Source organism: Rhipicephalus microplus, chromosome 7 (assembly GCF_043290135.1).
Source record: "Rhipicephalus microplus isolate Deutch F79 chromosome 7, USDA_Rmic, whole genome shotgun sequence".
In the NCBI taxonomy this organism is placed as follows: domain Eukaryota; kingdom Metazoa; phylum Arthropoda; class Arachnida; order Ixodida; family Ixodidae; genus Rhipicephalus; species Rhipicephalus microplus.
Window position 1 is genome coordinate 143,652,293 of NC_134706.1, and position 27,322 is coordinate 143,679,614.

Here is a 27,322-nt window from a genome sequence, read left to right on the forward strand (position 1 = left end):
GTGACGCCGAACCTTTCCTTGGTCGCTTTTTACAAGCCAGGATCGTGGTCCGACGCGGCGCAGTATTTCGCCTTCAATCCAATCTGGCTTTTTCAAAAACTGCCGGATAAGCACTCTATCCCCTATAGCGAAGCGGCGTGATTTTTGCAATGCCTCCTGGCTCTCAGGACTTCGCTTATCCGTCTCCCGCTTAAGAAGATCGAGAGGGCAGAGCAATTCTCGTCCGAACATCGCTCTCGCCGGTGTCATACCTGTGGTAGTGTGTATTGTCGTGTGCTGCCGATACAGAAATCTTGCAAGTCGGCACTGTATGGACTTGTCTGCATCTTTCAACAGCGCTCTTTTCAGCTCCGCCACATAGCGTTCTGCCTGGCCGTTTGTTGCCGGATGATATGCTGGTGAGGTTGCAGCCTGTATGCCGTTCGACGCATAGAACTGCTTGATCTCGTTGGAGATGAATGCTTTTCCGTTGTCGGAGATGACCTTTCGGGGAATGCCGAACGTTGCAAAGAGGCTTCGGAGCACGTCGATTACAGCCGCGGATGTTGCTTGTGTCACGTGCCGGACTTCCACCCACTTTGTGTATGCGTCCACAACAACTAAGTAGGTGCGTCCGAGTAGTGGCCCCGCGAAGTCAACGTGCACCGTGTTCCATGCTGTCTGGGGACGGTCCCACGTAGGAATAGGAGCTTTGGGTGGGCTCTTTTGCGTTGCTTGGCATTCACGGCACTGTCGCACCGTTTCCTCGATCACCTTGTCCATTCCGGGCCACCATACGTAGCTCCTTGCGCACTTCTTCATGGCTACCATGCCTCTGTGACCCGCATGCAGAAGTGCCAGAACACGGGATCGTGCTGAGCTCGGTATGATCACTCGGGATCCAAGTGTGATGCACTCGCGCTGTAGTGCTAGTGCGGTCGCTCGTCGTCGGTAAGGAGCAAACTCATCTCCAGTGAGTTTCTCCACTGTACCATCCTGCACTGCCTTGTACAACCTCTGCATGATGCTGTCTTGTTGTGTCAGGCGTGCTATCTCGGCAGCAGTCAACGGAGGTCTCGATAACGCTTCGAACAATAGTACGTCACCTGGAGGCCAGGGTTCATCGAGACGTTCTTGTAATGGCAAACGGCTCAACGCATCCGCGTTTTGATGGTTCTTGCCACGCCTGTAGATTATGCTGTAGTCATACGCCGATAACTTGATGCACCATCTGGTCATCCGTGGAGAAAGGACTTGAGCCGTTGGCTTTTGTGGACCCAGTATGCCGAGCAGTGGTTGGTGGTCAGTGACGAAAGTCACCTTTCTTCCCGCAATATACTTGTGGAACTTGTGGGCTGCAAACACCACAGCAAGGCCTTCTCTGTCCAATTGAGCATATTTGCGTTCTGCCGGCCCTAGCGTCCGAGATGCAAAAGCGATTGGCGCCTCTCTATTCTGGTCATCACGTTGAGACAGAACAGCTCCTATGCCATATGGTGAAGCATCACAAGAGACAAGAAGCTCCTTCTGTTCGTCGTAGTGTGCCAGTACGGTCTGACTGAGCAGCAATGCCTTAAGCTTGTCAAAGGCTTCTTGATGCTTTGTCTCCCATCTCCACGTGGCGTCCTTCTGAAGAAGCTGGTATAGGCAGCTGGCAACTGTTGCCCTGTTCTTCAAGAATCTGTCGTAGAAAGCCAGCATTCCGAGAAATGATTGAAGCGCTTGTTTGCAGTTTGGTGCTGGAGCGTCCGTTATGGCTCGAACTTTCTCTTCGTTTGTGTGGACGCCTGTCTCGTCGATTCGGTGTCCCAGAAAGAAGACTTGTCGCACCGCAAAGCAGCACTTGTTTTTTCCGAGGCGCAGATTGTAGTTTCGTAGCCTCTTCAGCACTTCTTCCAGTCTCTCGGCGTGTTCCGTGGCGTCTTTCCCACTGATGATCACGTCATCTAGGTATGCGCACACGCCTGTGATGCCTGACAGCATTGTCTCCATAAAACGTTGAAAAATGGCTGGGGCTGCAGAAATTCCGAAAGGCAACCTCTTGACCCTGTATAGTCCCTTCAGCGTGTTCAGGGTCAATATCTCTGCTGTCTCTGGCGTCACGTGAAGTTGCTGGTACGCTTGTGCTAAATCCAGGGTGCTGAAGACCTTGCCTCCCCTCAAGTGGCTGAGCACTTCATCAGTTGAGGGAAGTGGGTAGTCTGCCTTCTTTGATACCTGGTTCACTGTGCAACGGTAGTCGCCGCATATTCGCAACGAGCCATTCTTCTTTCGAACCAGTACGAGAGGCGTTGCCCAATCCGAATGCTGTGCTGGCTCGATTATGCCTTGACTTTGCAGTCGATCCAATTCTGCTTCTACAGCTGACCGGAGCGCGAAAGGAACCGGCCGTGCTTTTAGGAACTTTGGTTTCGCTCCTTCCACGAGGTCTAGTTGTACCGCTGGACCGATGTGTCCTGATATGTCCTCGTCGAATACAGATTGGTACTTGTCGAGAAGCTTCGAAACAAGTTCATCGCCGGATACATCATTGATGCCCGTGATCTGTATACCCAGGTGAGGAAACCAGTTTCGTCCAAGGAGGTTACAACCTGCTCCCTTGATGACAACAAGTGGTAGTGTCATGGTTTTGTTTCCGTGCGTAACAATCACCGTTGCACATCCGAGAACTCGAAGAGACTGTCCTGACCATGTGCGTAGGAGCATGTTGTCGGTCTGAAGCCGTGGTCGATCATCTGTCCACGTAGCTTTGAACGTGACCTCACTGATGAGTGTGCAGGCTGCACCCGAGTCGACTTCAAAATCCAAGAACTTGCCATGTACGCGTAGCCGAGTCATGACCTTCTGTGTGCTGAACGCGTTGGTTACGGTGTTGAGCTCGTAAAGGGCCACGTCTGATGAGTCCTGCTGAGTCGACACTGGTGCTGAGGCAGCTGTCGAAGTTCCTTGTTGGGGATATTCGATGCTGTTGCTCGTTTTTGCTTCTTTCCGCTTTTTCAGACAGGCTTTTTCAATGTGTCCGCGTTTCTTGCAGTAGTTGCAGGAGACTGTCTGGAACTTGCAAGTGTCCGGATTATGTAGCGCGTTACAACGCCAACAGCGTTGTTTCTTCTTTTGGGCAGAGGCACTAGAGTGACCTTGGTTGTCTATCTTGCATGTGCTTATGCAGGATTCGTGGAACTCTTTAAATTCGGTTTTCACGCGTTTCTGGTCTTCGATGGCGTTTTCGGCTCGCAGTGCAAGGTCGAAAGCTTTCTTGAACGTCAAGTCCTTTTCTGCGAAGAGCCGTTGCTGGACCTGCTCGTTCCGAAGACCGCAAACGAAACGATCACGCAGCATGACGTCCATAGGCAGCATTGTCGGATTCGCTGCAGTGTCTGCGCTTGTCCCGAAATTGCAATCTGCTGCTAGCTTCTTGAGCGCCGTGACGTAATCACTGACCGTTTCGTCGTGCTTTTGGTCACGTCGCTGGAATCGTGCCCTGCAGAAGACCTCAGACGGTTGTGGATCGAAGTGAGCCTTGAGCATCTTGACTATGTCCTCGTAGCTCACTTGGTTGGGCTGCTTGGGTTGAACGAGGGCGCAGACGATGTCATAAGTCTGTTCCCCGCACAGCGTTAGCAGATGAGCACGTTTCTTCGATGCGTCCGTAATCTCGTTAGCCTCGAAGAAGAACTGTAGCCTCCCATACCAGGATCTCCAGGAGCTGGGGCTGCCGCTGAATTCGGGTAGCCGACCGAAGTCGGGCGTCGCCATGTTATTTCCTTGACGTCGGTGGAGTGCCGATGAGTCGATCCAGTCTTCCTCGTCGCCAACTGTTACGTCTGTACAGCCGCTTGTGACTGTAGACGATTTATTAAAGGACAGGAAACGTGAACAAGTTCAAAAGCGTAGCCCAGGCGTTGGAGTCACTCCTGGCCAGCGTTCGACGCCAGGCTCGCGCTCGTGCCACAGCGCCAGTGCCCCGCGCGCACTTCGTTAATGTCGTCTTCTAAGGCGACATGTCATAAACGATACCCTTTCAGAGCTACGCGAGTGTTTTTGGGTGATTAAGGGCCGCCAGTGTGTGAAAAAAGTGCTCTCTAGGTGCAAAGTGTGTGCTAGATTCAAGCTCCAACCTGCAACAGCCCCTACCGCACCACTGCCGACCGACAGGGTTAAGAGATCACACCCTTTTCAAGTTGTGGGTGTTGACTTTGCTGGTCCCGTTTTTGTGAAAGGAACCAGTCCCGTGAAGGCCTATATCGTTATTTTTACGTGTGCCGTCGTTCGGGCGATCCATTTGGAGTTGTGCTCCGATATGACGGCGGGGTCATTTCTAATGGCTTTCCGTCGTTTGTGTCGCGACGCGGCTTGCCTAGTGTTATTTATTCCGACAATGCTCTAGCTTGGGAAGTCGTGCGCCGAACTCACGTTGTGGAAGTCGTTCATGCTCGCTAGGTGCACCCTCACAGGTCCTTGCGCCCATGGCTGGAGTTGTAGACGACGCCGGCGTAGCAGAAGTCTTCAGAACTTCAATGTGGTGCTCGAGCAACGCCAGAGTACTGTTAGCGGCGTCATCGTATTGCATGACCACCTCATAGTCGTCTGCCGCCAGGTCGTCAGTGATCAGGGTTTCAACCTCGTTGTTCAAGGCTTTAAGTTCCACGTTGCTGGCGCGTAGGCGGCCGTGCAGCATTCGAAGTCCAGAAAGCTCGAACTCATTGGACTGGAGCACCTGGTTGACCTCGTTGATGATTCTCGTGTTCATCGATCGCCGCGAGGCCCGCTTGCTCTTCGCTCGCTCCACCCTGCTAACTATTTTGATCGATGGATCCAGCTGTCACAGACAGAAAATACACATGAAGGGGTCCACGATAGGATAGTAGCCAAACAGTTCCTGAACTGTTGTAACTGCAAGTTAGCTTTGATTGATTGATATGTGGGGTTTAACGTCCCAAACCACCATATGATTATGAGAGACGCCGTAGTGGAGGGCTCCGGAAATTTTGACCACCTCTTGTGCTTGATGCATTGAGTGTATTTGGTAACATGCCAGCAGGGGAGTTGCTAGACTACGATTTTGTCAATAATGCTTTATTGGAGTGATTCCGTCTGACAACTCAAGGGTATCGGGAAAAGTTTTGAACCTGTAGACCTGAGAACTCTGACACGGGCAAGCAGTTTGTCTTCCACCCTGCTAACTATTTTGATCGATGGATCCAGCTGTCACAGACAGAAAATACACATGAAGGGGTCCACGATAGGATAGTAGCCAAACAGTTCCTGAACTGTTGTAACTGCAAGTTAGCTTTGATTGATTGATATGTGGGGTTTAACGTCCCAAACCACCATATGATTATGAGAGACGCCGTAGTGGAGGGCTCCGGAAATTTTGACCACCTGGGGTTCTTTAACGTGCACCCAAATCTGAGCACACGGGCCTACACCATTTCCGCCTCCATCGGAAATGCAGCCGCCGCAGCCGGGATTTGAACCCGCGACCTGCGGGTCAGCAGCCGAGTACCTTAGCCACTAGACCACCGCGGCAGGGCAACTGCAAGTTAGCTGTCTTTCGAAAAAAAAATAAGAAGCTACATATGGCAGAAAGGATGACGAAGAAGGCGGATCATTTTATGGAGGCTGAAAGGCAGACAAATTTGGAGAATAAGGACAGTGATAACCTCGAGGAAGAGGTTAGGAATGAGACGCCAAGGGGCAAAGCATGTGCACTTCTATGATGCTTCTTGTGTAATCGACCAAGACAGACAGACAGACAGACAGACAGACAGACAGACAGACAGACAGACAGACAGACAGACAGACAGACAGATCCACTCGGCCAGCGGATAATTCATGGTTTGCTGATAAAACCCTTCGAAGCTTCGCCCCAGTTATCATCATCCAATCTGTGGTTATGATGTGATCTTTCAGGTGCATCCAGACGACAGAACAAACCGCTCTCTCGACCCGTGGCCCCATCATCACGTGACCTTCCAGTTCCGGTCGGGGGAGTCCGTAGCTTTTCACGAACGGCCCACCAATGTACATTTTCACGAGCGGCCCACCGCTGTCCTTGGCGGCAGGCCGCTCGCTTGGACGGTTGGAGTGTCACCGAGAGAAGTTTTTTTATTCTTCTTTTCGGCAGCTGAGTACGCCAGAGGCATCTCGAACTTGCGGGCGCTCTTTGAAGACGCCCGTACGGCGACGTTTGTGGTTGAAGCTACCCTAGGCCCATGCTTTTTTCCTCCCATTTCCGATTGCGCGTTTGTATGTGGCAAGCGGATGGGTCATGGGACTTCTAGGGGCGAAGGTTCTTAAGCCGTCGTTCATGCGTCCACTATGTATGTAATAAAAGTAGTAGTCGTAGTAGTAGGTAGCCACCTCCAGGGCCGGATCAGAGGAACAGCACGCGCACACTCTTTTGGATTGAGAAAGAAACCCGCGCACGGTAATCATAAATTAAGAGATAGTTGTTTTCGACGAAGTACCCTACAGAGACTTGTATCTGTGACATATTCTGCAGTAAAGGTGGCCTTGAATTTGATGCTTATTGAAAAAAAACTAGTAACAGAAGAGCGCACAATAAGCAATATCTGAACAGAAAAGGTTGCTATGTTAATGTCGCTGGGCGTAACCTCCTTGGTTTTAGGAAGGTTTAACAAAGTTTCGGCCACAGTGCCACGAACTAGTGGTGGTGAAAGTTGGGAACTAGACACGAAGCGCTGGCCATCAGAGAGTGCACGCGTGCCGCTACTCCAGTCCGGACATGCCACCTCTTGCTTAGCCCTTAGAATGTCCGCTGTATGGTGGCTTTTCTATAACAAGAATAAATGATGAAACGAAGTGAGACGACGGTACTTGGAGTGTTCACTAGATGGACGGGCGGTTGGACAGATGCGCGGACGGGTGGAGGGACAGAGAGACTGACAGATGCACAATGAATGGACGCACAGACAGATGGTGGGAAACATAGACGGACGGACGCACGGATGGACAAACGGGCGCACGGACATATGCATAAACGGGGGGACTGGGCGGATGGACGCATGGACAGATGAATGGACGCATAAACGGACACACGAAAGGACGGACGGACACATGGACGGACTGAAGGATGGATGTTTCGTTTCACCGTCATTATGCACTTTGAGGATATGCTGTATTTGTTTACTGTCAAGTGACTAGGCCATCCGCTGGTCAGTCCGTCGTCTGAATACAGCATTAGGGGCGAAATTCTTTAGGCTGCGAGTCATGCGTACCTTATGTATAATGTAGTACAGTTGTGGTCGTAGTATTATGTAGCCACCTCTTGTTTAGTGCTTGGAATGTGCGCTGGATGGCGGTATTTCTATATAGTGAATATATGATAAAAAGATATGATACGGTGATACTTGTAGTGTGGGCTAGATGGACGAACTGATGGATAGGCGGACGCATGTGTCAGATGAACGGATGCACGTACATACGAACGAACGGATGGACCGACAGACGCACAGATGGTCGCACAGGTGGATGCGTGGACAGACGCATGAAAGGACACATGGACGGAGGCACAAACGAACGCACTAAGGCACGGATGAACCCACGGACGAACGCATGGATGGACACACAGACCAGTGGAAACACGGGCGGACTGATGCACGCTAAGCCCCACTCATCATCAATAAACAGGTTTAGTTGCGTGTCCGCAGCAGCCCTGTGGACGCAGCTTCCCCTTGCGAATGGCTGGTAGGCTACGTTTGAATGGCTGCTGCAGATTCGCAACTAAATCTGTGAATTCACTCCATGGATATTGTGTAGTTTTGGGGGAAAATATTTTTTAAAGAGGTGCCTGATGTGATGAGAGACACGAGGCACACGCCGTATGTTTATAAGCGCGGCGACGGTGCCCAAGAAAGGAAAAAAGCCCCCACTTTCCCGACAGAAATGATGAGATGGAAACATTTTATTAAACAAATAAAAAAATTGGAATGGCCTCTATTTTAGGACACCTATGGTAACCTCCGCGACAGCCCAGGCTCTGAGATTGAGGGCCCAGTAGACCTCGGGGGTGCCATCGCGAAGTTTGCCTTCCCACTGCTCTGGGGTACGGGTGTACCGATAGATTAGATGGAGGGGAGGGAAGTAGATGGCAGAGCACTCTATGTTAAAGTGACAAGTTTGGGGATAGCGCCACAGCCTGGACAGGCATTGGTAATACGAGTCGGGTAAATTTTATGCAAGAAGTGGTGGTTCGGGAAAGTTCAGGTCTGCAGTTGGTGAAGTGCGACAGACTCCTCGTATATGAGTCTATTGTAGTCGTTGGTCTATGTGCTGTTGTGTGACTTCGTGATATGTGAGAATTACGTGGGGAACCTGGCTCTGCGCTGGCCACCTCCCTGCGCGGGGCCACTCGAAGGTTGAGTTCTCGGGCAGCCGCATGAGCACGATCATTACCCGAAAGTGAGGCATGGCCAGGAGTCCAGAGAAGATGTATGATGTGGATATTGTGTGAATCAACTTTAGATGTGCGTGAGAGAATAGAATGCGAAGTTTAGGTAATACCGCGACCTCTTAGTGAAGCCCTACATGCCACTTGCAAATTGGTGAGTATGTAGTATGTTGTCTTGTGGAGGCACAAGGGGTGTTGGATCGCCGAGGTAATCGCTACGATCTTGCTCGAGTCGGTGGCTGAAGATGGGAGAGAGATTGAGGCAGCACTTACAATCTCATGAATGCCGCTAAGTACCACGGCTGTGTGTCCGTTTGTCGTGAGAGACGCGTCCGTGTAGTAGACCCCATTCTCCTAAACGTCGCTGAAAGTGCTTCAGAAATCTCAATCATGCCCTCCGATGTTACGCTCAGGGTGCATGTTGCGTGGCAGGGGATGTCGCGAAGCATTCAAGCTATTTCGAGAGGCATGGAGGTTACGTGCGTTTCCGAAGAATAATGGGGAGCTGGGTAGCCCAGGCAGTAGAGTACGCGTCTATCCGTTGGTTTGAGAAGAAGGCGTTAGCACTGACTAATACACTGCGCTTCGAGCGAGTACTTAATCGAGGGAGTTGTGCACTCCAAGTGTCATAAGGCGCTGCGTAGTAGTGCTGCGGGATGCCCAAAGCGACCTTGATGGCCTTATGAATGAGCGTGTTCATCCATTCATGTTGTCCATGGGTTAAGCGGCGAAATGGAAGGTGACCAATGAAGCGACTTGCAATGAACGCGTCCACTAGTCGAACCATCCCGGAGTCCCAAGGGCCAACTACTGACGCGTCGGAATATTATGATGACCAGCCCCATCTCGCGTGAGAGAAGGGAGATGGTGTGTCGTGCCCCTATCGGCTTCACCGTGAGGTGCAAGCATGCTTGCTCGCTTGGAGAGAGAGGTGTTCCTTCGACTAGTGTATTGATATGAGGCGGGGGATTTTCACTGCGGTCACAAAATACAAGAAGCTCAGGCTTGTTTGAGCACAAGTGAGGCCACCCCATCGAACATATCCTGACACGACCTCTACCACTTGCTTAAGGCAGTCTTGAATTGCGCTGTCGGAATGCCGAAACGTCCACAACGTGATATCGTCAGTGTAGATGGAATGATGCAGGTCCTCAGCTTGCTCAAGTTGCTTAGGGAGACCTAGCATAACGATAATATATATTGCTGGGGAATTCACGGCTCCTTGACGGTTGCCTCTGCCTGGTAGATGGATGATACTCGAGCGATGCCGGCCTATACCTATTGTTGTGGTACCATCACAAAGCAAGGCTCTGACACAGTTATAAACGACAACGCTCTAGCGCAATTCGGCGAGGTTGCTGAGAATGAGTTCGTGCACAACATTGTGAAAGGTGACTTAAGGTCCAGCGCAAGCAAAAAGCGGGATAGGACACCCCGAGATAGACCCTAAACCTGATTTTTCAACTGGAGCAACACATCTAGTGTGGATAAGCATGAGCGAAAACCGAACTGCGTGTCGAGAACACTGCGCTCGTAAAATGGCTGCAAGCGCTGCAGTACATGTTCCGTGAGCTGGCCTATGCATGACATGTAACGGGAACGGGTAGCAAACTTTCGACGGAGAGGGGTTTGCCTAGTTTCGGGTTGAGGGAAATTTTCATATGTCGCCATGCTTTGCGTAGCGTGCCGTTTCGCCAATGCTCGTGAAACGGGTCCACCAGGTGCGTAACATCTGCGTCGCTGAGACTTCAAAGTGACGTGTACCGAATGTGGTCAGTACTCGGCGCTGAATTTTTGCGGATATCCTACAACTTGGAGCGGATCTCTTGAATTATGATTGCGTCATATAGGACACTGAAAAACTCGGTGTCGTATATGTATGGGTGATACTGGGAACTCGCTCCAGAAGAGATGTAACGTGCATTTATTTCCTGCAGGAGACGGTCAAGAGAGTCCCTAAACGATTGAGAGAGGACACTTATTCACTTTTGAGTCACATATACCATATTTGATATTACGGTTCGTGAATGGTAGACGAAGGTATGTGTCTTGTGCAAACTTGTATTCATGAGATGCGTGTCATGTAACAACATGGCTACATGCCACACTCATGATGCACTCGCGGCTGTTTCGCTAGCTTCACATATGTGAATTTTGGTAGTACGTGACGTCAATAGATGACGAAGGTATGTGACTGAAGCAAACATGACAATCTTGAGATGCGTGTCATGTGAGAACATGACTAAATGTCGCAGTCAAGGCAACAATACATTTCGACGTGACACGGTGCATGATCTCGCCGGCGTTGCCACGCCAGGCGCTGGTCCTGCCATATAATCGCAGGCGCGCGCCGCGCTGCGTTGCATTGACGCATACGCGTTTCAACGCGTCTGGCGTGACAACGTCACGAAAAGAAGGAAACGCACTGTTTTATGGGTAACGCATTGGTGCGACATGCAGCGTGTCGCATTTCGTTCCGGTTGCGTCGGGCCGCGCCGACAGACGCTGGTCGCGTGGGTTGCGCCTGGCGGCAGACTATATAGTGCTCACGTGTTGCTAACGTAGCGTCACCGTGCCCACCGTGCGTGCGCGTCAAAGCCACATTGGAGTAGATTGCCCACTGCATGGTGCACTCGTGGCCGTTTCGCTAGCTCCGCATATACCAAGTAACGTGTTTACGTGACGTCAATGGATGACAAAATATATGAGTGGTGCAAACATTATAATCCTGACACGCGCGTCTTGTAAGAACATGATAACATACCACGCTCACAGCGTGCTTGCAGCCATGTCGCTGGCTTCACATATACTGAATTTGTTATCACGTGACGTGAATAGATGACGAAGGTAAACGGCTTATTCAAACAGGATAGTCAAGACTCGTAAGTCATGTACGGCATCATTTACCTCCACCTCGTAAAGTTGTGCAGATATAAAGGGACATATAAACCTTTCTATAATTCGTGCTTCGCATATCATCAATTTGCACTGTACGTTGGATCTGCCAATTTTCCGTCGCTGGCAACACACTCGACAAGCAGTGAATTACTACTTTGGTCTGTATTCAAAAATTTGTACTAATGCCTACCTGGAAGGCAAGAACTGTTGTGAATATCAATACAGCTGATATTGCTTTGGTAGACATTCACTACTTACCTAGGGGCTATCCGACGTCTGCAGAAAATAGCCGTTCAAGCTATTAGTTTTCGCGCCTAAATAAAACTACGAGACAAATATTTTTAGCTAAAAGTCCCACCATTCGATTTATTACGCGAAATAGGTATGGCAAAGTGCATTACAAGTATAAGCAATGACAATTATCCGCTCAACATATTACAAGGAACCGGTTTATTTTGCCATAATCGAGCTAAATCACACTTGTGATGATATATACAGATGAAGAAGACGTACAGGTGATCATGACATGTAAAGAGTATAAAGAGTTATTCGGTTGTCACGCTCACACTAATTTTTCCGCGTGTGGAAGCCGCTGCCTGGTTACCTGAGAGGATTATGAAGTGTGTCGCGTATAAAGCTTTAAACGAGATACATGCACTATCTTTTTCCGTCAGTAACAATGATCAGGATTAGTGCTACGAGGAGAAACGCAGTAATTGACCGGAGATGCCTGCTCGACTACCGTGTACGGCCCAATAAAGCGACTCATGAATTTGTTACATAAGCCGGGAATGCGCAATATAGTCTATAAATTAACTTTGTCACCAGGCGAAAAAGTCACAATACGGCGAGACGAGCTGTAGCGAGATTTTCGAGTGTAGATGAGCTGTCGAGAGTTACGTCCAGAGCAAAACTCGGGAGCAAAACTCGGGAGTGGGTCGACCATGGAAAGAAAATTAGCGGAGAAAAGCCCGTAGTGCGTTGATCAGCCATATTGTGGGCAAATGTCACGGAGGGTAGGATTGCATCCCTGTTCGTTTGGTTGGGGTTTGTGTACATAGCGAGCATGTGCGAGAGGCTCCGATAAAAATGCTCAGTCAATCCGTTAATCCGTGGGTGGGAACTAGAAGTGGTCTTGTGAACAGTGTTGGAGGCACGCAAAACTTTGTGGACAATAGAAGAGACAAAGATTTTGCCACGATCACTCAGGAGAACGCGTGGGGCTCCATGGCACAAAATATATGATATGTGATGGATGAAATCAGTGATTTCAGTGCAGTCTCAGATTGCATAGAAGCTATTTCTGCGCATTGGGTAAGGCGGTTGACGGCCGTGACAATCCAGCGATTTTTATTTGATGTTATTCGCAATGTCAATCGCCTATAGGTGGCGCAACGCGCAATCCAAGATGTCTGCAGAAGGATGATCAACCCGTGAACTCGCAAAAAGATAGAACGCACGGACGTACTCCTTGTGCCCCTTTCACCGGATAAAATATTAATCGTGAAATCAATATATATCAAACCAAAGTACTTTCCCAATCAATAGGAACTACTGAATGTTCACTGCCATATTGCTTAACGCAGTGCAAAGGGTTGTGGTGTCAGTTGATTGAACGTGTATGAATGATGCTTTGCGTAATCCTGGTGTGCAACAGAAAACTGCGCGAACCGGAATTCACTTTAAACTAAATGGCACTCCAATATCGATTGTGCCCAGTCTGTCTGGTGGATTGGCCGCAGTGGTAGGTCACTAGCGAATAGCACGCCGTTGCGGCTGCACAGGAACGAAAGTTTACCGTAGCGATGTTTTGCTATCATATTACGCCGTCGTTATTTGCGCTGTAAGCATCATGTACCTGCTTCTTCAATGGAACACACGAATTTACCTTCTCATTAACACTTTTGTCACAGCCATAATACGACTGTAAAGGCTGTTGCACACCAGTGACTAGTGGCGGTGTCACGACCGTTCGCGACTGGCGACCAAAAAGTGACTGGTTTTCACACAGGCAGAGGCTGCATGCGAGCGACCGTAAGTCGCAAAACCGGAGAGTCACGTCCAGATCACGTTATAAGTTGGAACTCTGGAGACCAGCACCGATCACGTGATCGCCGCTAGATGAGTGAGCGGAGCAAACCGAGTGTGCCGCATTCATTGTTTTTGTCCGTTCTCGCATAGCGTTCCCAACAGCGTCAAGGAGTTCGGTTCAAGCGAAGAACAAAAGATTGTCATTGTGCTGGTGTGCTGTGCCATGGTGTCAGCGCTGGAAGCACAGATGCCTTCAAAGAAAAAAACTGGCAGATCCCACATACAGTGGGAATCGATGATATGCAAAGCACGACTAAGAAGGGTTGATATGTCACTTTAACATCAGTACAACGTTACGAGGTGGACGTAAATTTTGCCGTACATGACTTCAGTGTCATAATTATCATGTTTGGATGTGTCGTTGACCTTCGTCATCTATTCACGTCACGTGATGCAAAGTTTAGTACTTGTGGAGCTAGGCAATTGGCCACGAGCACACTATTAGCGTGGTATGTTGTCATGTTTTACATAACAAGCACGCCAGGATTATTATGTTTGCATCAGTCGTATATTTTCGCCCTCCGTTGATGTCACGTAACACCAAGTTTGCTATATGTGGAGCTAGAAAAATGGCCGCGAGCACATAATGAAGGGCCCAATATTCTCCGATGTAGCGTTAACGCGCGCACGCTAGGCACAGCGACGCTACGTTAGCAAAACGTGAGCACTCCATTTTCCGACGACAGGCTCGACCAGCGTCCGTCGGCGCGGCCCGATGGCGACCGGCGCGAAATGCGACATGCTGCATTTTGCACCGATGCGTTACCCAGTTAATTCTGCGTCTGCCTCTTTTCGTGACAGGGACGCCGGACGCGCTGAAACGCGCATGCGTCAAAGCAAAGCAGCGCGGCACGCGCTTGGCATGGCAAAGCCGGCGTGACGCACCGGCACCTGGCATGGCAACGCCGGCGTGACGCGTCGAAACGTCAGCCAGGCTGCTCCTGCCCACAGGACATCCAACCCGTCGTTGAAGAGACGGACGTTGTTCAAAACACCTACTCGTCGTTACTGCAGCATTACAGGCATGAGCGACGAGTATACCCTCCACCACACGCAAGACTGACAAAAGAGGAAAGCGTGATACTGAGACGCCTGCAAAGCAGCACATACACACATGGTTGGAGCCCCAATGTACCGTCTCTACCCAACGAGATATAACTCTATGTACCCACTCTACAGCGTTCCGGATACCCTGGCGCACTTGCTTCTTGCATGCCAGTGTATTGCCAGACGTAATCTGCAAAAACACACGACCGATAATGAAGCAGGACAGACGAACAAAGATATAACCGAAACGTGGCAGGCAAAGCTCGCCCTCGAGGACCTGGAAGACCAAGAACAACTCGGTGCCAGGGCCAAGGGGGCATTAGAAGCCAGAGGGTTTCTGGACTAAGGAGCCCTTCCACATAAGTGTGACACCGGGCATTGCTCGGGGCACTGTTTCAAAAGTCAACGTTCGATTCTCTCTGTCTCGTGTCATAGCCTACAATGCCGCACAAACGCGTCTAGAACGAAATGTCTTAAGTCGTTGCCAAGGCTTGAAGCACAAACGCCTTCCAAACGCGCTGCACTGAAGGCGGTGACAAGTGCAGTTCGAAACAAAAAGTGATTCTGAATACGGAGGAAAGATAGTGCACAATTTATTTGCTCTTTGCTTTGGCAGTGTTTAGCTTCTTGCGAATGCCGCCACGTAAATTCAACTCTTTGCTCGAGCTGCTGCGCCCCGCCATTTCCAAGGCAAGTATTCCGTGGTGGCCATGGTGCCACAGACCTACAGGAACGCACTCGTTTGTGTATGGCGGCAGGAGGCCAGCGCAATGAAAACACAAAAAAAAAACCCAAAAATTGAGCATCGCTGATTGGTTCCAACAGCTTTGCGACTGCAGTGGCATGACTGAAAAATCGGTCAGGAAGCTACTAGCCAACAAAGACTAGTCAGAGTTTCGACGAGCTGCGGAAAGAGCGGATTTCTACTCGACGTCCAAAACTCGACACGACCTTTACATCTGGGTTAACCATTGGCGCCGTTTCCTCCGAACAAACCATGTTAATGCAGAATCCAGGAGTTTGTCCGAGAAGTTTCGCGCCCATTGTCTCTTGTGCCATACGTCCTGATCAGTGAGCACATGCTGACCCCAACGCTCCGCAAGGCAATTGAAGAGCAAGTTTCTGACGCCCTGTCTCCCACATACAATCCTCCGCCTATCTCCGCCCCTCTCACTTATGCTGAAGCCGCAAGACGAACGCCCCCGTCACTACCAACCGTCTCGGATCTTGCTAGACAGCCCCGTCCCCTCTACGCAGCAAGTCCTCCTACCCAGCTCCTCCACCAAATTTTAGAATACTGCTAGACGCATGTCGGGGTAAAGCAACCGTTTATTGGGCCTAACAGCACCACGACAGCAACCAGCGGTTTCAGCAGCAGCACGAGCCTCCGCCACAACAAACGTCTTCTTCGTCGTTCTTAGAGCCGTATTTGTCACTACAATATATATATATATATATATATATATATATATATATATATATATATATATATATAACATAACTTGAGTCAAGATAATGAAAATGAAAGACACTTCAGTGGCGAGTTGATCCGAACGCGTACTACTCGCACTAGCCTGAACGTACTTGGGCCATTTTTTATTTCTTTCCATAATAAATTATTATTATGATTTAATTACCCAGTTTTTGATTCTTGGCTGGAAACCCAAATTATGAACGCTGAGATGTAGATAAATTTGAGAAGCCACCGACAAAATTGTTTCCTGTAGGATACGTCTAGCATTAATACTTTTCCCGCATCGTAAAAAAAGCTATAGCAGTACTATAACAGTCCACACACACACACACACACACACACACACACACACACACACACACACACACACACACACACACACACACACACACACACACACACACACACACACACACACACACACATATATATATATATATATATATATTATATATATATATACATATATATATATATATATATATATATATATATATATATATATATATATATATATATATATATATATATATATATATATATATATATATATATATAAGGGGCAGAAGTGTATACCCAAGGGCTTGTTTTTCCGTGTTACGAGGAACTATTAGTCAGCTGCCCACTCGTAATATGTTCACGTGCTACGTGACGCCAAACATGCGCATAAAACAGTGTTTCACACTCGTCGCTTGGCTTATAGATGGAGCTGACTGACACTCCTACTTCTAAATTCACATATAAACCTAAAAAAGTGGATGGAGGGCAGGCCGCTGTGATAGCTCAGGGGTTAAAGCATCGAACGCGTTATTGGAAGGTCGTAGGTTTGATTTCTGCTCACGGCTGGTTATTTTTCACCCACTTTTCTTTCTTTTTATTTACATTCCATTGGTTCTAATAACTTCCCCTGTACATTTCTTTGCATTACTGCCTGTTAGATCTCATTAACACACACACACACACACACACACACATATATATATATATATATATATATATATATATATATATATATATATATATATATATATATATATACTGTTCATTTTTTGTTATCTTCTTTTAAATAACAACGATATGTCTCGTTGTTATTTCATATATAGTGAATGTGTTTATATTTATCTTTTGTGCTTTATTGTTTTAGAATGGTGCTTGTTTTGTATTCAAATGTGTATGGTGAACACTTGATGGTTAAATAATTGGATGTGTCCCCAATACTAGCCCTTGGCTAAGGGGCTACACGGTGTTTGCGTTTGATTTAAATTTGCTCTTTGCCAATAAAAATCCCCCATTATCACACTAAACACAATTCTAAATGCATGGTTTTCAAAGAAAGATAAATGCGTTGCTGGCGTGGATATTTATGTTACTGTTTTTTATCTTTTTATGTGTTGCTTTTCATCAATCTCTGAATTCTCCTATTACTTGAACAATACCATGCTTTCCCACACTTCTTCCTACAAATACCTAGGTGTTCTTCTCACAGAGAATCTTTCATGGGCCTCACATATCGAGTCTACCTGTGCCAAATCATCACGTTCACTGGGCTACCTACGCCGCAACTTGAGAAATTCCCCTACTAATATTCGAAAACTAGCCTTTCTTACCTTTATTCTGCCAATATTAGAATTTGCCTCAGCAATTTGGTCTCCTCATCAACACTACTTGATTATTATGGTAGAAAGAATTCAAAATAGAGGTGCCCGCTTCATATCACGAAACTACGACATCACGTCAAACGTAACGCAAATTAAATCAGACCTTAAACTGCCGTCATTGGATAGCCGTCGCAATATTGCTCTTCTCTGTCTGTTCCAGAAATATATTACCTCTAATAAACGAACGCGGCTTCAGCTTCAAACACCTCACTCTTTTTCACGCAGATTGCATAATCAGTTCAGCTTCATGCGCATATACGGGTCAACTAATGCATTCAATTCATCAACACTGCCTCGGGCCGTTCGTCTTTGGAATGACCTTCCTGATTGCATAGCCTCCATATCTAATCCCGATACATTTCGCCGTCAGCTACTCACTCTGTTCACCATGTGACCCTGTTTTTGTATTTTCAGTGCATTGCGTAACGGTGCTTTATATTCCCCTTGTCTTTTATTTTAAAATGTATCCCTCTGTCGCCATGTTCATATCAACAAGTGCTGTATTCCCTCAAATGTACCTCACCCTGTATAGCCTAAAATGTGATCTCATTTATATATATACATAGTTTTCGTTGTTTTTGCACTGATCCTGCCTGTAAACGTTACCTGTCTGTACCATTTTGATTCCTCCCCCCCCCCCCTTACCCAATGCCCTGTTCTGGGGCCTGTAAGGTTTTTTTTGAATAAAGAATAAAGAAGAATAAAGAAGGGCATTTGTTATTTTTTTACGTATTCTTCACAAGGAATAAGTTGGTGTAATACTCACGCTTACAACAGTATCAAATGATATTGATCGAAGAGGTTCTTTTAAAGAAGGCTTATTTTGTCCCAGTTTCCCCTGTTCCTCAGATGTTCTTTCTGTAAAGACACCAACACTCGCGTGTGCGAATCAGGTAATACTATTTTTAGCACTCATTTTGCTTCGACTATAGACGACAAGTTCACTAAAGAATCACTGGATTGCAACTGATTTCTAGACCATTCAAAAAACAAAAATTCTGGCGTGCAAGAAAACGCAGAATAAATTGCAAAGCGTACTGGTGAAGGTCAAGAAGCCAATGCACTCGGAGATAAATACAAAAAGACATGGCTGATCCTAAGTGCGGTCGAAAATTTTAGATGTGCAGTAGCTTAACACTGAAGTGCATAATAGCTCACACTTTTAAAATGACAGACTACAGAAAAGTAGTAATAGTAAGCAGAAAGGTCGGGCTCTAACAGCTCAACCTTCCTTTTCTCCTCGACTTCGTTTTTTAGACTGCTGTTTTGCAAGTTTGGGTGAATCTGTACTTCACTGAACTTGACCAAGTAGCCAAAACAAAAGCCTTACTTAAAGCCGAGGCCTTGTCCATTCCTCTCGTGGTGTCCTTTGGAGCCACTACGCACGCTCATCCCCTCCCATTCACGGTCCTCTAGGAATACTGTACTCTATGCAGTGGCATGCACGACAGGTGGTGCGACAGCTGCATATTCCGCTGTTGCGCCATGGCAGTTACGTGGTATAAAGAACTCCACACATCTCCGCACAAACGAGAATGGACGTGTCATTTGTCGCTTGTTTTGAGAAATTGTGAAGAGACGTAGTCGATGAACTGACACACACATCAGTGATCACGAAAAGTAGAATCAGTGCTCTGATCAAATGCGGAGTGTCCTCACTGGTGATGTCCTACGTTGAGAGGACGTTTATTCACCGATTGCCATGAAATCTAAACTTTGCTGGACATTTAAAGGATGCACCATCTTTTGGACATCACAGTGGGCCACAGCGAAAATGACGCTCTGCGCCTTGAAAACTCATGTAATGGAATAGGACGATTTTCCATGGCCCTCGGGGAACTGGTTCACATTGGCATATCTGGCAGAGTTGACCGATCTATGGAAAGCAACAAGGCGACGCAACATTTTGAAAACAACATCCCATACTTCTACGGAAGATACGAAGTGGCAGTATCTTCGAAAGATGAATTGTGGTTTTCGAGAACAAGCAAGGTGCTGCCACAAAGATTTGTAAGGTACTCACGCTTCTAGCAAGACAGAACGGATTGTTAGAGTTATACGATGACACCATACGCGAGCACGAACGAGCGACACAGGCCGAAATAGTTGACCACGTTCCTCTGGAGCCGAACAAGTTCAACTGCATGCCACACAAGGAGGTCGTCAGAGAGCTGGTGTTGAGAACTAAATTTCGCGTGATTTTCGACGATTCTTATGAAAAATGATGCAAGTTCCTTAGTACGTGCCTTGAAAAGGGACACAAACGCTACCGAGACCTTGGAAGATAGTTCTGCGTTTAAGAACACACCCCATAGCAATATTTTCTGGCTTAAAGAGGGTATTTTTACAAATATCAATACGTGAACAAGAAGGAGACTTCATGTGCTTCTTCTGGTTTGCCGAAGACGACTTAATCGGCAGTCAGATACAAGAATGAAGGAAGACGCATGCTTTTGTCAGAACTACAAGCAGCTTGTATCTGCTTACGGCGTTCAATCACTGTGTGAGGAGAACGCAAAGTGCCAAAGTTGAAACAGCAAACAATATGGCTGAGTCATTACGTTAAAGACCTAGTCACAGGCACCGACATACAAGACGAAGCTGGAAAAGCTTGTCTTGAGGCGCAAGAAATCATCAAATCAGCACGAATGGTTCTATGCCAGTGGACCCCAAACCCTACACATTAATTGGTTGCCCTAGAACGACAGGAGCAATCTGCAAGTAAAGATCTGGTAGTCCTTCATAAAGAACCTCATGAAGTCATTGGCGTTGCCTGTAATCCCACAGGGGACTAGTTCAGCTGCTCTGTCGAAAGGCTGTTATTTTTTATAAAGTAAACTTGACGCTAAGTGGTTTATCCTGGAGGCAAAGTTGAGAATATTATACTCACTCTGAATCGTCCAACCATACTATATTGCCATACGAATGCTATTCTGAAAACTGTAGATACGCAAAATAAGCTGAGATGAGCAACTTTTTGGTAACTTGTGACGCGAATGACAAAGACTACTGCAGCTGCTTCCACAACTGCAGGAAATAGCGATTCCTCGCTCTCTTGGCGGAGGGTGAAGGTTACCAAGTGTAATGCAACTGCATGTCTTCTGCGATGCCAGCGCAGCAGCATACGGAGCCCTAATCTACGCCATCACTGCTAGGACCTAACTACCAAAGGCATGATTGGCACCCATTAAGAAAACGACGCCACCACGCCTGGAGCTTTTGGGTGCATTTGTAGGCGCAAGACTACTGACATACGTGAGCAGTGCACTCAACGGAATTAATATTGAATACACTATGTGAACATACTCCCCGTTTGTATTGTAGTTCATAGGAGGATACGGCATGAAGTGGAAGCCATTCGTTGGTAATCGTATCACGAACATCAAGGGCCAAAAAGAATAATCTCAAAGAAGATATTGCCCAGGATGGGAGAATGCCTGTGATCTACTAACGATAGGCGTGGCAGTATACAAAGATTGGGCCAGATCAGTCTGGCGGTATGGTCCTGGCTGGCTACATTGCACAACGGACAAGTGGCTTCTTCGTTGTATACTTTATTGTAAACTACCTGAATCGAGGTAGCAGCAGTTCAAGTAGTGACTGCAGCTGAGACCTCTAATGGAGTTATAGACATCGAGCATTTCAGAAAGCTTCAGTGCTTGTTGCGAATCAGAGCGTAGATGTTTTCATTTACAGGCCACTCCCGACGCAAAACAAGCAACTAGCCACTTGACAGCGACAGAACTTGGTCCATGTGAGCACTACAGCGTTAAGCGCATCCAAAACGAAAAATTTAGTTCAGAACGCAGCTGCCTAACGCGTACGTGGACATTAAAACCGACGTCCCGCATTGCCTACCTTCGTCGAGTTAGAGACGCTGGCGGAATTTTTAGACTCGGTAGCCGTTTTTCGCTCTTAAATTCATCACCACGAGTCAAACATCCAATACTTTTTTTTGCAAAGCATTATTACTCTACTGTGGTCGCCATTAGAACATATAAGCAAGTCTTAATCGGCAGTCCTACACGAGAGACGCTTACTCAGCTCCGAGAGTGCTATTGGATTTGCCACGCGCGTATTTTGATGAAAAAAAAAGCTCCCACCTCACCGAAGCGAATCGTGGGGAAATGTGAATGCATTGCGTAGCGCCCATAACGGCGTTTTGGGCGCAAGAACATAGCGTTAGCACAATAACAACTTCTCTTTTTTCTTATACCTTGCGGCCAGTAGCGCCATTCACCACACGTGGTGTTTTCTGTCGCGAGAAACTCGGTATGTGTTTCCAACTCTACCAGCTAGCGTGCATGGTGAAAAATACCAAGAAGTGAACAAAACAGTGTGTTCGGCCTAGCGTTGGCTTTGCACAGCGGTGTCTCGAGCACAGATTTCTTGATGACCTGATAGGTGTCCAGCGGGCGAACTGTCGAGAGTGAGGTGCGAACAGACGGGAAAGTGTGGCAGAGGGAGGAGAGGGAGCGAACGGTGAGAGAAGGAACGACAAAGTGCTGCACCTACCTCCTTCTACACTCTCTCGCATCACATGCTCTGGTTGCTAGGGGCAAAGATAAGAGCACGAACCCAGAGTGGTTGCTATAGTAGAGGAGGTGAACGGATACCAACGGATGCCTGACGTAGCCGAACCAAGAACTCCATTCGCATTAAAAAGGTTATAGGCACCGTCCGCTGACAATATGTCGCTGCGTTGCTGGCACTATTTCATTTTAAGTTCGGTCACGTTGGCCGTTAGGGGCACGCAGAAAACAGACATGCGCACGCGTTTCCGTGTATATCTGCTGCAATCCGCCCACCCACATAGGCAAGGAGACGCGGGTATCGCGTTCAATTTTGACTGACCCCAACCTTATATTGCGTTCTGTCATTGCTAGAAATTGCGTTCCGGCGCTGGAGTCACACTGAAATTCTCGACTGCACAGTGTCTTTATGTAACTGCAATGTGCGCAAACGATTCACTGCCACCAGGAAGTGCTCCGACAGCGCATATTTCGATTCACCGAATAGCGCCAATAAACCCTTTCAATGTTTTGGTATAGATTTTGTCACTGGAGACGCTTTAAGTGGCCACCAAAGCGAACGTAAAAAAACCGGCTCCTGCTTAAGAGAATGATTTCCTGTGGAATTCATGGATTTGTCGCCGAGTTTTCAGTCCCACTGTGTGCCTACGTTCTTAAGAAATTAGTAGATACCACCTTTGTGCCGGTGAGTGTACATTATAAATTGACCTTTTTCACGAGAAGTACAGCGCCCTTAGCGGTGAGAGCCAAAAGCGAATTTGGTGACTTTCCAGTCAATGCGACAGCGTTAGAGCTTGCGCGTTCCTTTGCACACATCACATCCGAGATGGTGCGCCTACAGGTTTCGGAGGCCACGAGCCACCAAAAATGTTGTGGGGTGGCGCCGTGGAAGTATTTCCGGTGTGCATGCGCAGATGGGGCCCGTGAAAAAGGTCCATTTTGGGACAGTTTTACATGGTAATGCCACCGAAGCAATAAAGTCTAACCAAGGAGGCGATTGCCGGCAATGCGTCAGCCCGACGTCAACGTGACTCAAAGCTCGGCTTGTTCAAGGAGCGGCCACTGAGAATGGCAAGTGAAGCAGATGGAGAGGGCGCCTCACCAGATGACTGAACGGAAGACAATGGTTAGAAGGAAGTCGAAAGGAGACGCTCGATGAATAAGCAAGCCTCAGTTAGCAGTGCAGCGACAAAGGGCTTGGATAAGACTGGCGTTGCGGGAGACGCTGAAGCTAGTCGTAGTACACAAGACAGCAAGCACAGCATCGTGGAAGCGGAATGCATGCCGCCAATACCCAAGGACTTTTGCGTATTGTGCTATGATTCCATGAAGGACTAGGCATCTCGAGAATAGGCGCTGGAGCTGGGTCAAGTGCAATATTACTGGCGCCCGGTGTCAAAGAGAAGTAGGCCATGCAGGACGTCATCTGTTCCAACTTGCCGCAGAATATTATGATGACTAGCACTTCGGACCCAACCAGAGCTTCAAGATACCTCCAGCTGAAGGGAAGTCACACTGGGGGCAAATTTTTCAAGAATGGCGCATACGTCACGGCACCCTTTCGACACTTGTAGAGGAGAGATTCGCGGGATCGCCGTAGGTGATACTCAGGACACTGTGACCTGAAAGATTTTGAACACGAACAACGCGCTGGCGCTACAGGTCAAGGGAATCAAGGATAGTAGGACAATCAATATAGCGTTCGAGATTCGCGAGATACGGTCTTTCAATTTTCTTCCTTTACTGCAAACACATCGACATTTGGTGCAGAAGACTGAGGCGCAAAAACAGAACGTGAAACAGGAAGAGTAGGAGAGAAGACAGAACAGCGCCAACTACCAACTGTTTAATGACCATCTAGGAAATAACTGGAAAGAAGACAAAACCGCGCATGCGTGCACAGCCAACAAACATCACACAGTGTCATGAGCAAGGCACTAAGTTATCCAAAAAAGGCATTTCTGTTGCGTACAACAGAATTGATATATCACTGATACAATCGGGCCCTTTCTTTTTGATAAAATAGGCTTCCAAGAGCTCTCTAGCTGTTTCTTTTTTGCTCCTACCAAGAATCCTTGCTGAATCCTTGGTTGGAATCCTTGCTGCAGAGGGTGAAAGGCAGAGTGTCTAATGCGAATGCGTGCCCGACAGAGAGAGAGAGCGGGTTAAGCATGAGGTGGTCCTCTATATACACCGTGTGAGCCATAACTTCAGGAAGGTGGCTTCCCGTTATGCTGTTCCGGTTGTTTTTTCAGCTCCCAACAAACTTGCTCAATTGTGCCCACGTATCACATGCGATGGGCAAAGGGGCTGCCAGAAGCAGAACACAAGACTTTTTAGGCGCTGTGCACAAGGCGTGGTATATGGGACTCCCCTAGGCTGTGGCAAGTTCTATACCGGTCAAACGGGGCATTGCATTAATGACAGACTGAGGGAGCATGCCCATAGTTTAGGCAAAAGTGAGCATGCGCCTCTTACAGCGCACTGTAAAGCCTGCGGATGTGTGACATTGTTTGAAAGGACGGTGATTCTTGGTAGGAGCAAAAACACAAACAGCTAGAGAGCTCTAGGCAGCCTATTTTATCAAAAAGAAAGGGCCCAATTGTACCAGTGATACATCTATTGTGTTGTACGCAACAGAAATGGATTTCTTGATAACTTAGCGCCTAGTTCATGCGGCTGTGCGATGTTTTTTGGCTATGCACGCATGCGCGGTTGTGCCTTCTCTCCAGTGCGTTTGCAGATGGTCATTAAACAGTTGGTGGTTGGCGCTGTTCTGTCTTCTCTCTTGCTCTTCCTACTTCACATTATGTTTTTTGCGCCTCAGTCTTCTGCACCAAGTATGCACCAACTAGCCCAAAAACAAGTACTTTTAGAACATCCACATTTGTCACGTCTGTGGAAAGCTGGGATATTGGTCTGACGTCTGTGCAAAACTAGCTGAAACCATTTGGAGAGGCTGCAAGATCAACAACCCAGAAAAGCTGCACCAGTGCGATCCAGCGATCCAAGATGCAGGTTGTGCGACAGTCACCAACCCATGCCCAACACTGAGAGCAAGATCAGGTTTATAGTGCCATACGTTATCAGACACTGACGTTCGGATAGATCGCGAGCAGCCGCTCAAGTGCGCGACGCATCAGTGATATTAAGTCCAGAATTCAACGACGAGCAGCTGTTTCCAGCTGTCAGAACCCAAAGCATCCAGACTACACGAGAACAAGAAGGGGACGGCTCCAGGACAGCAGGAGGTGGTATTCCAGAAGAGGTTCCAGGCCAAATGCCTCGTCAAAATCACAGGAAACTCTAGTTCTCAAAGCCACTTTCTGGGTCAGGAGCAACCTGAACGACACCCAACGGGCCAACTGCCTGCGGCCCAGTTCGAGGTCACAGATTCCTACCCACCCACGACGCCGGCAGTGGCACTGAAAGGCCGCTGGGCTGAGCGAGTGCGCAATAGCATTGCAGGGGTGAGGACAAGTTAGCTCCCAGAGCATGACATAATTGCACAGCTAGAGCGAGAAAACGCGAGACTTACAAAATCGAACGAGAGGCTATCATGAAAGGTGAAAGAAATATAAAAACTTTTCGCTACGCAAACCAGCACGCAGTCTTCCCAGCCCAGGCCTCAGCGAGTTGCTTCACTGTAGCATAACACGTGGGATACTTGAGAGCGACGAAAGCAAGGGCAAAAATGGTGTAACACGTGGAAGCCAACCAAAGAACATTCTTTTGTATATTGCTGTTCGTAACCAATATCTTCTGTAGTGCTTCGGCCCTGAGGGTACAATAAAAAAAATGGAACAACTATGTCAGACATGAAAGAGGTATTGGACACGCTCAGCAAAATAGTAGCAGATTAAGCGAATAGATGGGCAGATTACAAGCAAGCCTGGAGGCACTAAAAGGGCGTATGACTTTGCGCATAACAAAGGTCGAAGCGTACCTGCAAAACACAGTAGTGCCTTCTCCTATATCGAATCACCTCTCTCGCCACCAACACCAATGATGCCAAACCTGTTGACGGGTCCAGCATCAGGCTCTGGTGGCCTATCTAATAAGCATGATGGTAACACTTAATGAAACCTTCAGTATCTGGGCATGAAACTGTAGAGCTTCTTCGAAAAAAATACAACCCTACAGCAGTATATCAGCAGCAGTCAAGAGTCATATTATTGCAGGAAACCGTTTCACCGCAAGCGGCGCTGCCGGAATTCCAGCCTGTAATTGAGGATACTCAAGGAAAGGGATTTGCAACTCCATGTGCAACAAACTAACGCCCGTAGCCCACAACTATAAGATAGAATTAGGTGAGTTAGAACTCGTTATGGTAGGGATCGTGGCGGCTACCAGCAACCGCCAGAGCAACTTCATTCTTAATATATTAGCAGCCCAAAGAAACAAAATCAAAGGTTCAAGATGGATCGAAGAAAGCTGTTACTAACTTAAAAATTTCAAGAATGCCCACCAGTGCTTGAAGGGGATTTGAACGACCCTAACCATACATGGGGCTACAAGCTCAACACCGACAAAGGAAATCGACTACGGCAAAGTGCCAGTGACCTTGATCTCTTTCTAATCTCAGAACCCCGCCTACCAACAGGGCTTGGTATATCCTTTTGTAGAGGTTAGTTTCCAGACCTTACATTTGCATGCAAGACCAGGACGGCCCAGTGAACGAACCTTGCTGAATATCTCGGGAATGACTACTGCATTCTTGCCACTACCTTTTCTGTGGAGTATAAGAAGCAGAGAGAATTCCACGTCACAGACTGGGATAAGTTCAAGAAGATAAGGACGGAAAAAGAACAAGACGGTCAAAAACCGGGCTTGGATTGATATGTTTAGGTTGACGTCGTAAAACCATGATATGGTTATGAGCGACGCCGTAGTAAAGGGCTGCAGAAATTTTGACCACCTGGGGCCCACATCTGAGCACACGCGCCTACAGAATTCCCGCCTTCATGGGAAATGCAGCCGCTGCAGCCGGGTTTCAATCCCAAGACTTGCTGGTAAGCAGCAGGCTTGGAGCAGTGGGTCAAACAGATTAAAGAGGACATCCAATCCATCTCCTCAACCATTACCGTAGATTTAACAGTTGAAACAATGGATACCTGTCTCGTTCATTATTTAGGCGAAGTGAGCACTACTGAACCACTGAAGGGTCAGCGCCAGAACCTATGACTGAGAAAGAAGATAGCTGAGGTAAACAGATCAGTCGAAGAACAAT

The 27,322-nt window shown here is 47.8% G+C and overlaps 1 protein-coding gene across 3 annotated transcripts in view; it reads right to left on the reverse strand.

The window, feature by feature from the left end:
- LOC119180000 (uncharacterized) overlaps positions 1-27,322 on the reverse strand; it is a 287,597-nt gene that overhangs the window by 112,521 nt on the left and 147,754 nt on the right. For all 3 annotated transcript variants that reach the window (XM_037431129.2, XM_075869824.1, XM_075869823.1), the window contains one exon: positions 18,327-18,418. In XM_037431129.2, the coding sequence (XP_037287026.2) occupies positions 18,327-18,418 (92 nt within the window). The remainder of the gene's footprint in view (positions 1-18,326; positions 18,419-27,322) is intronic.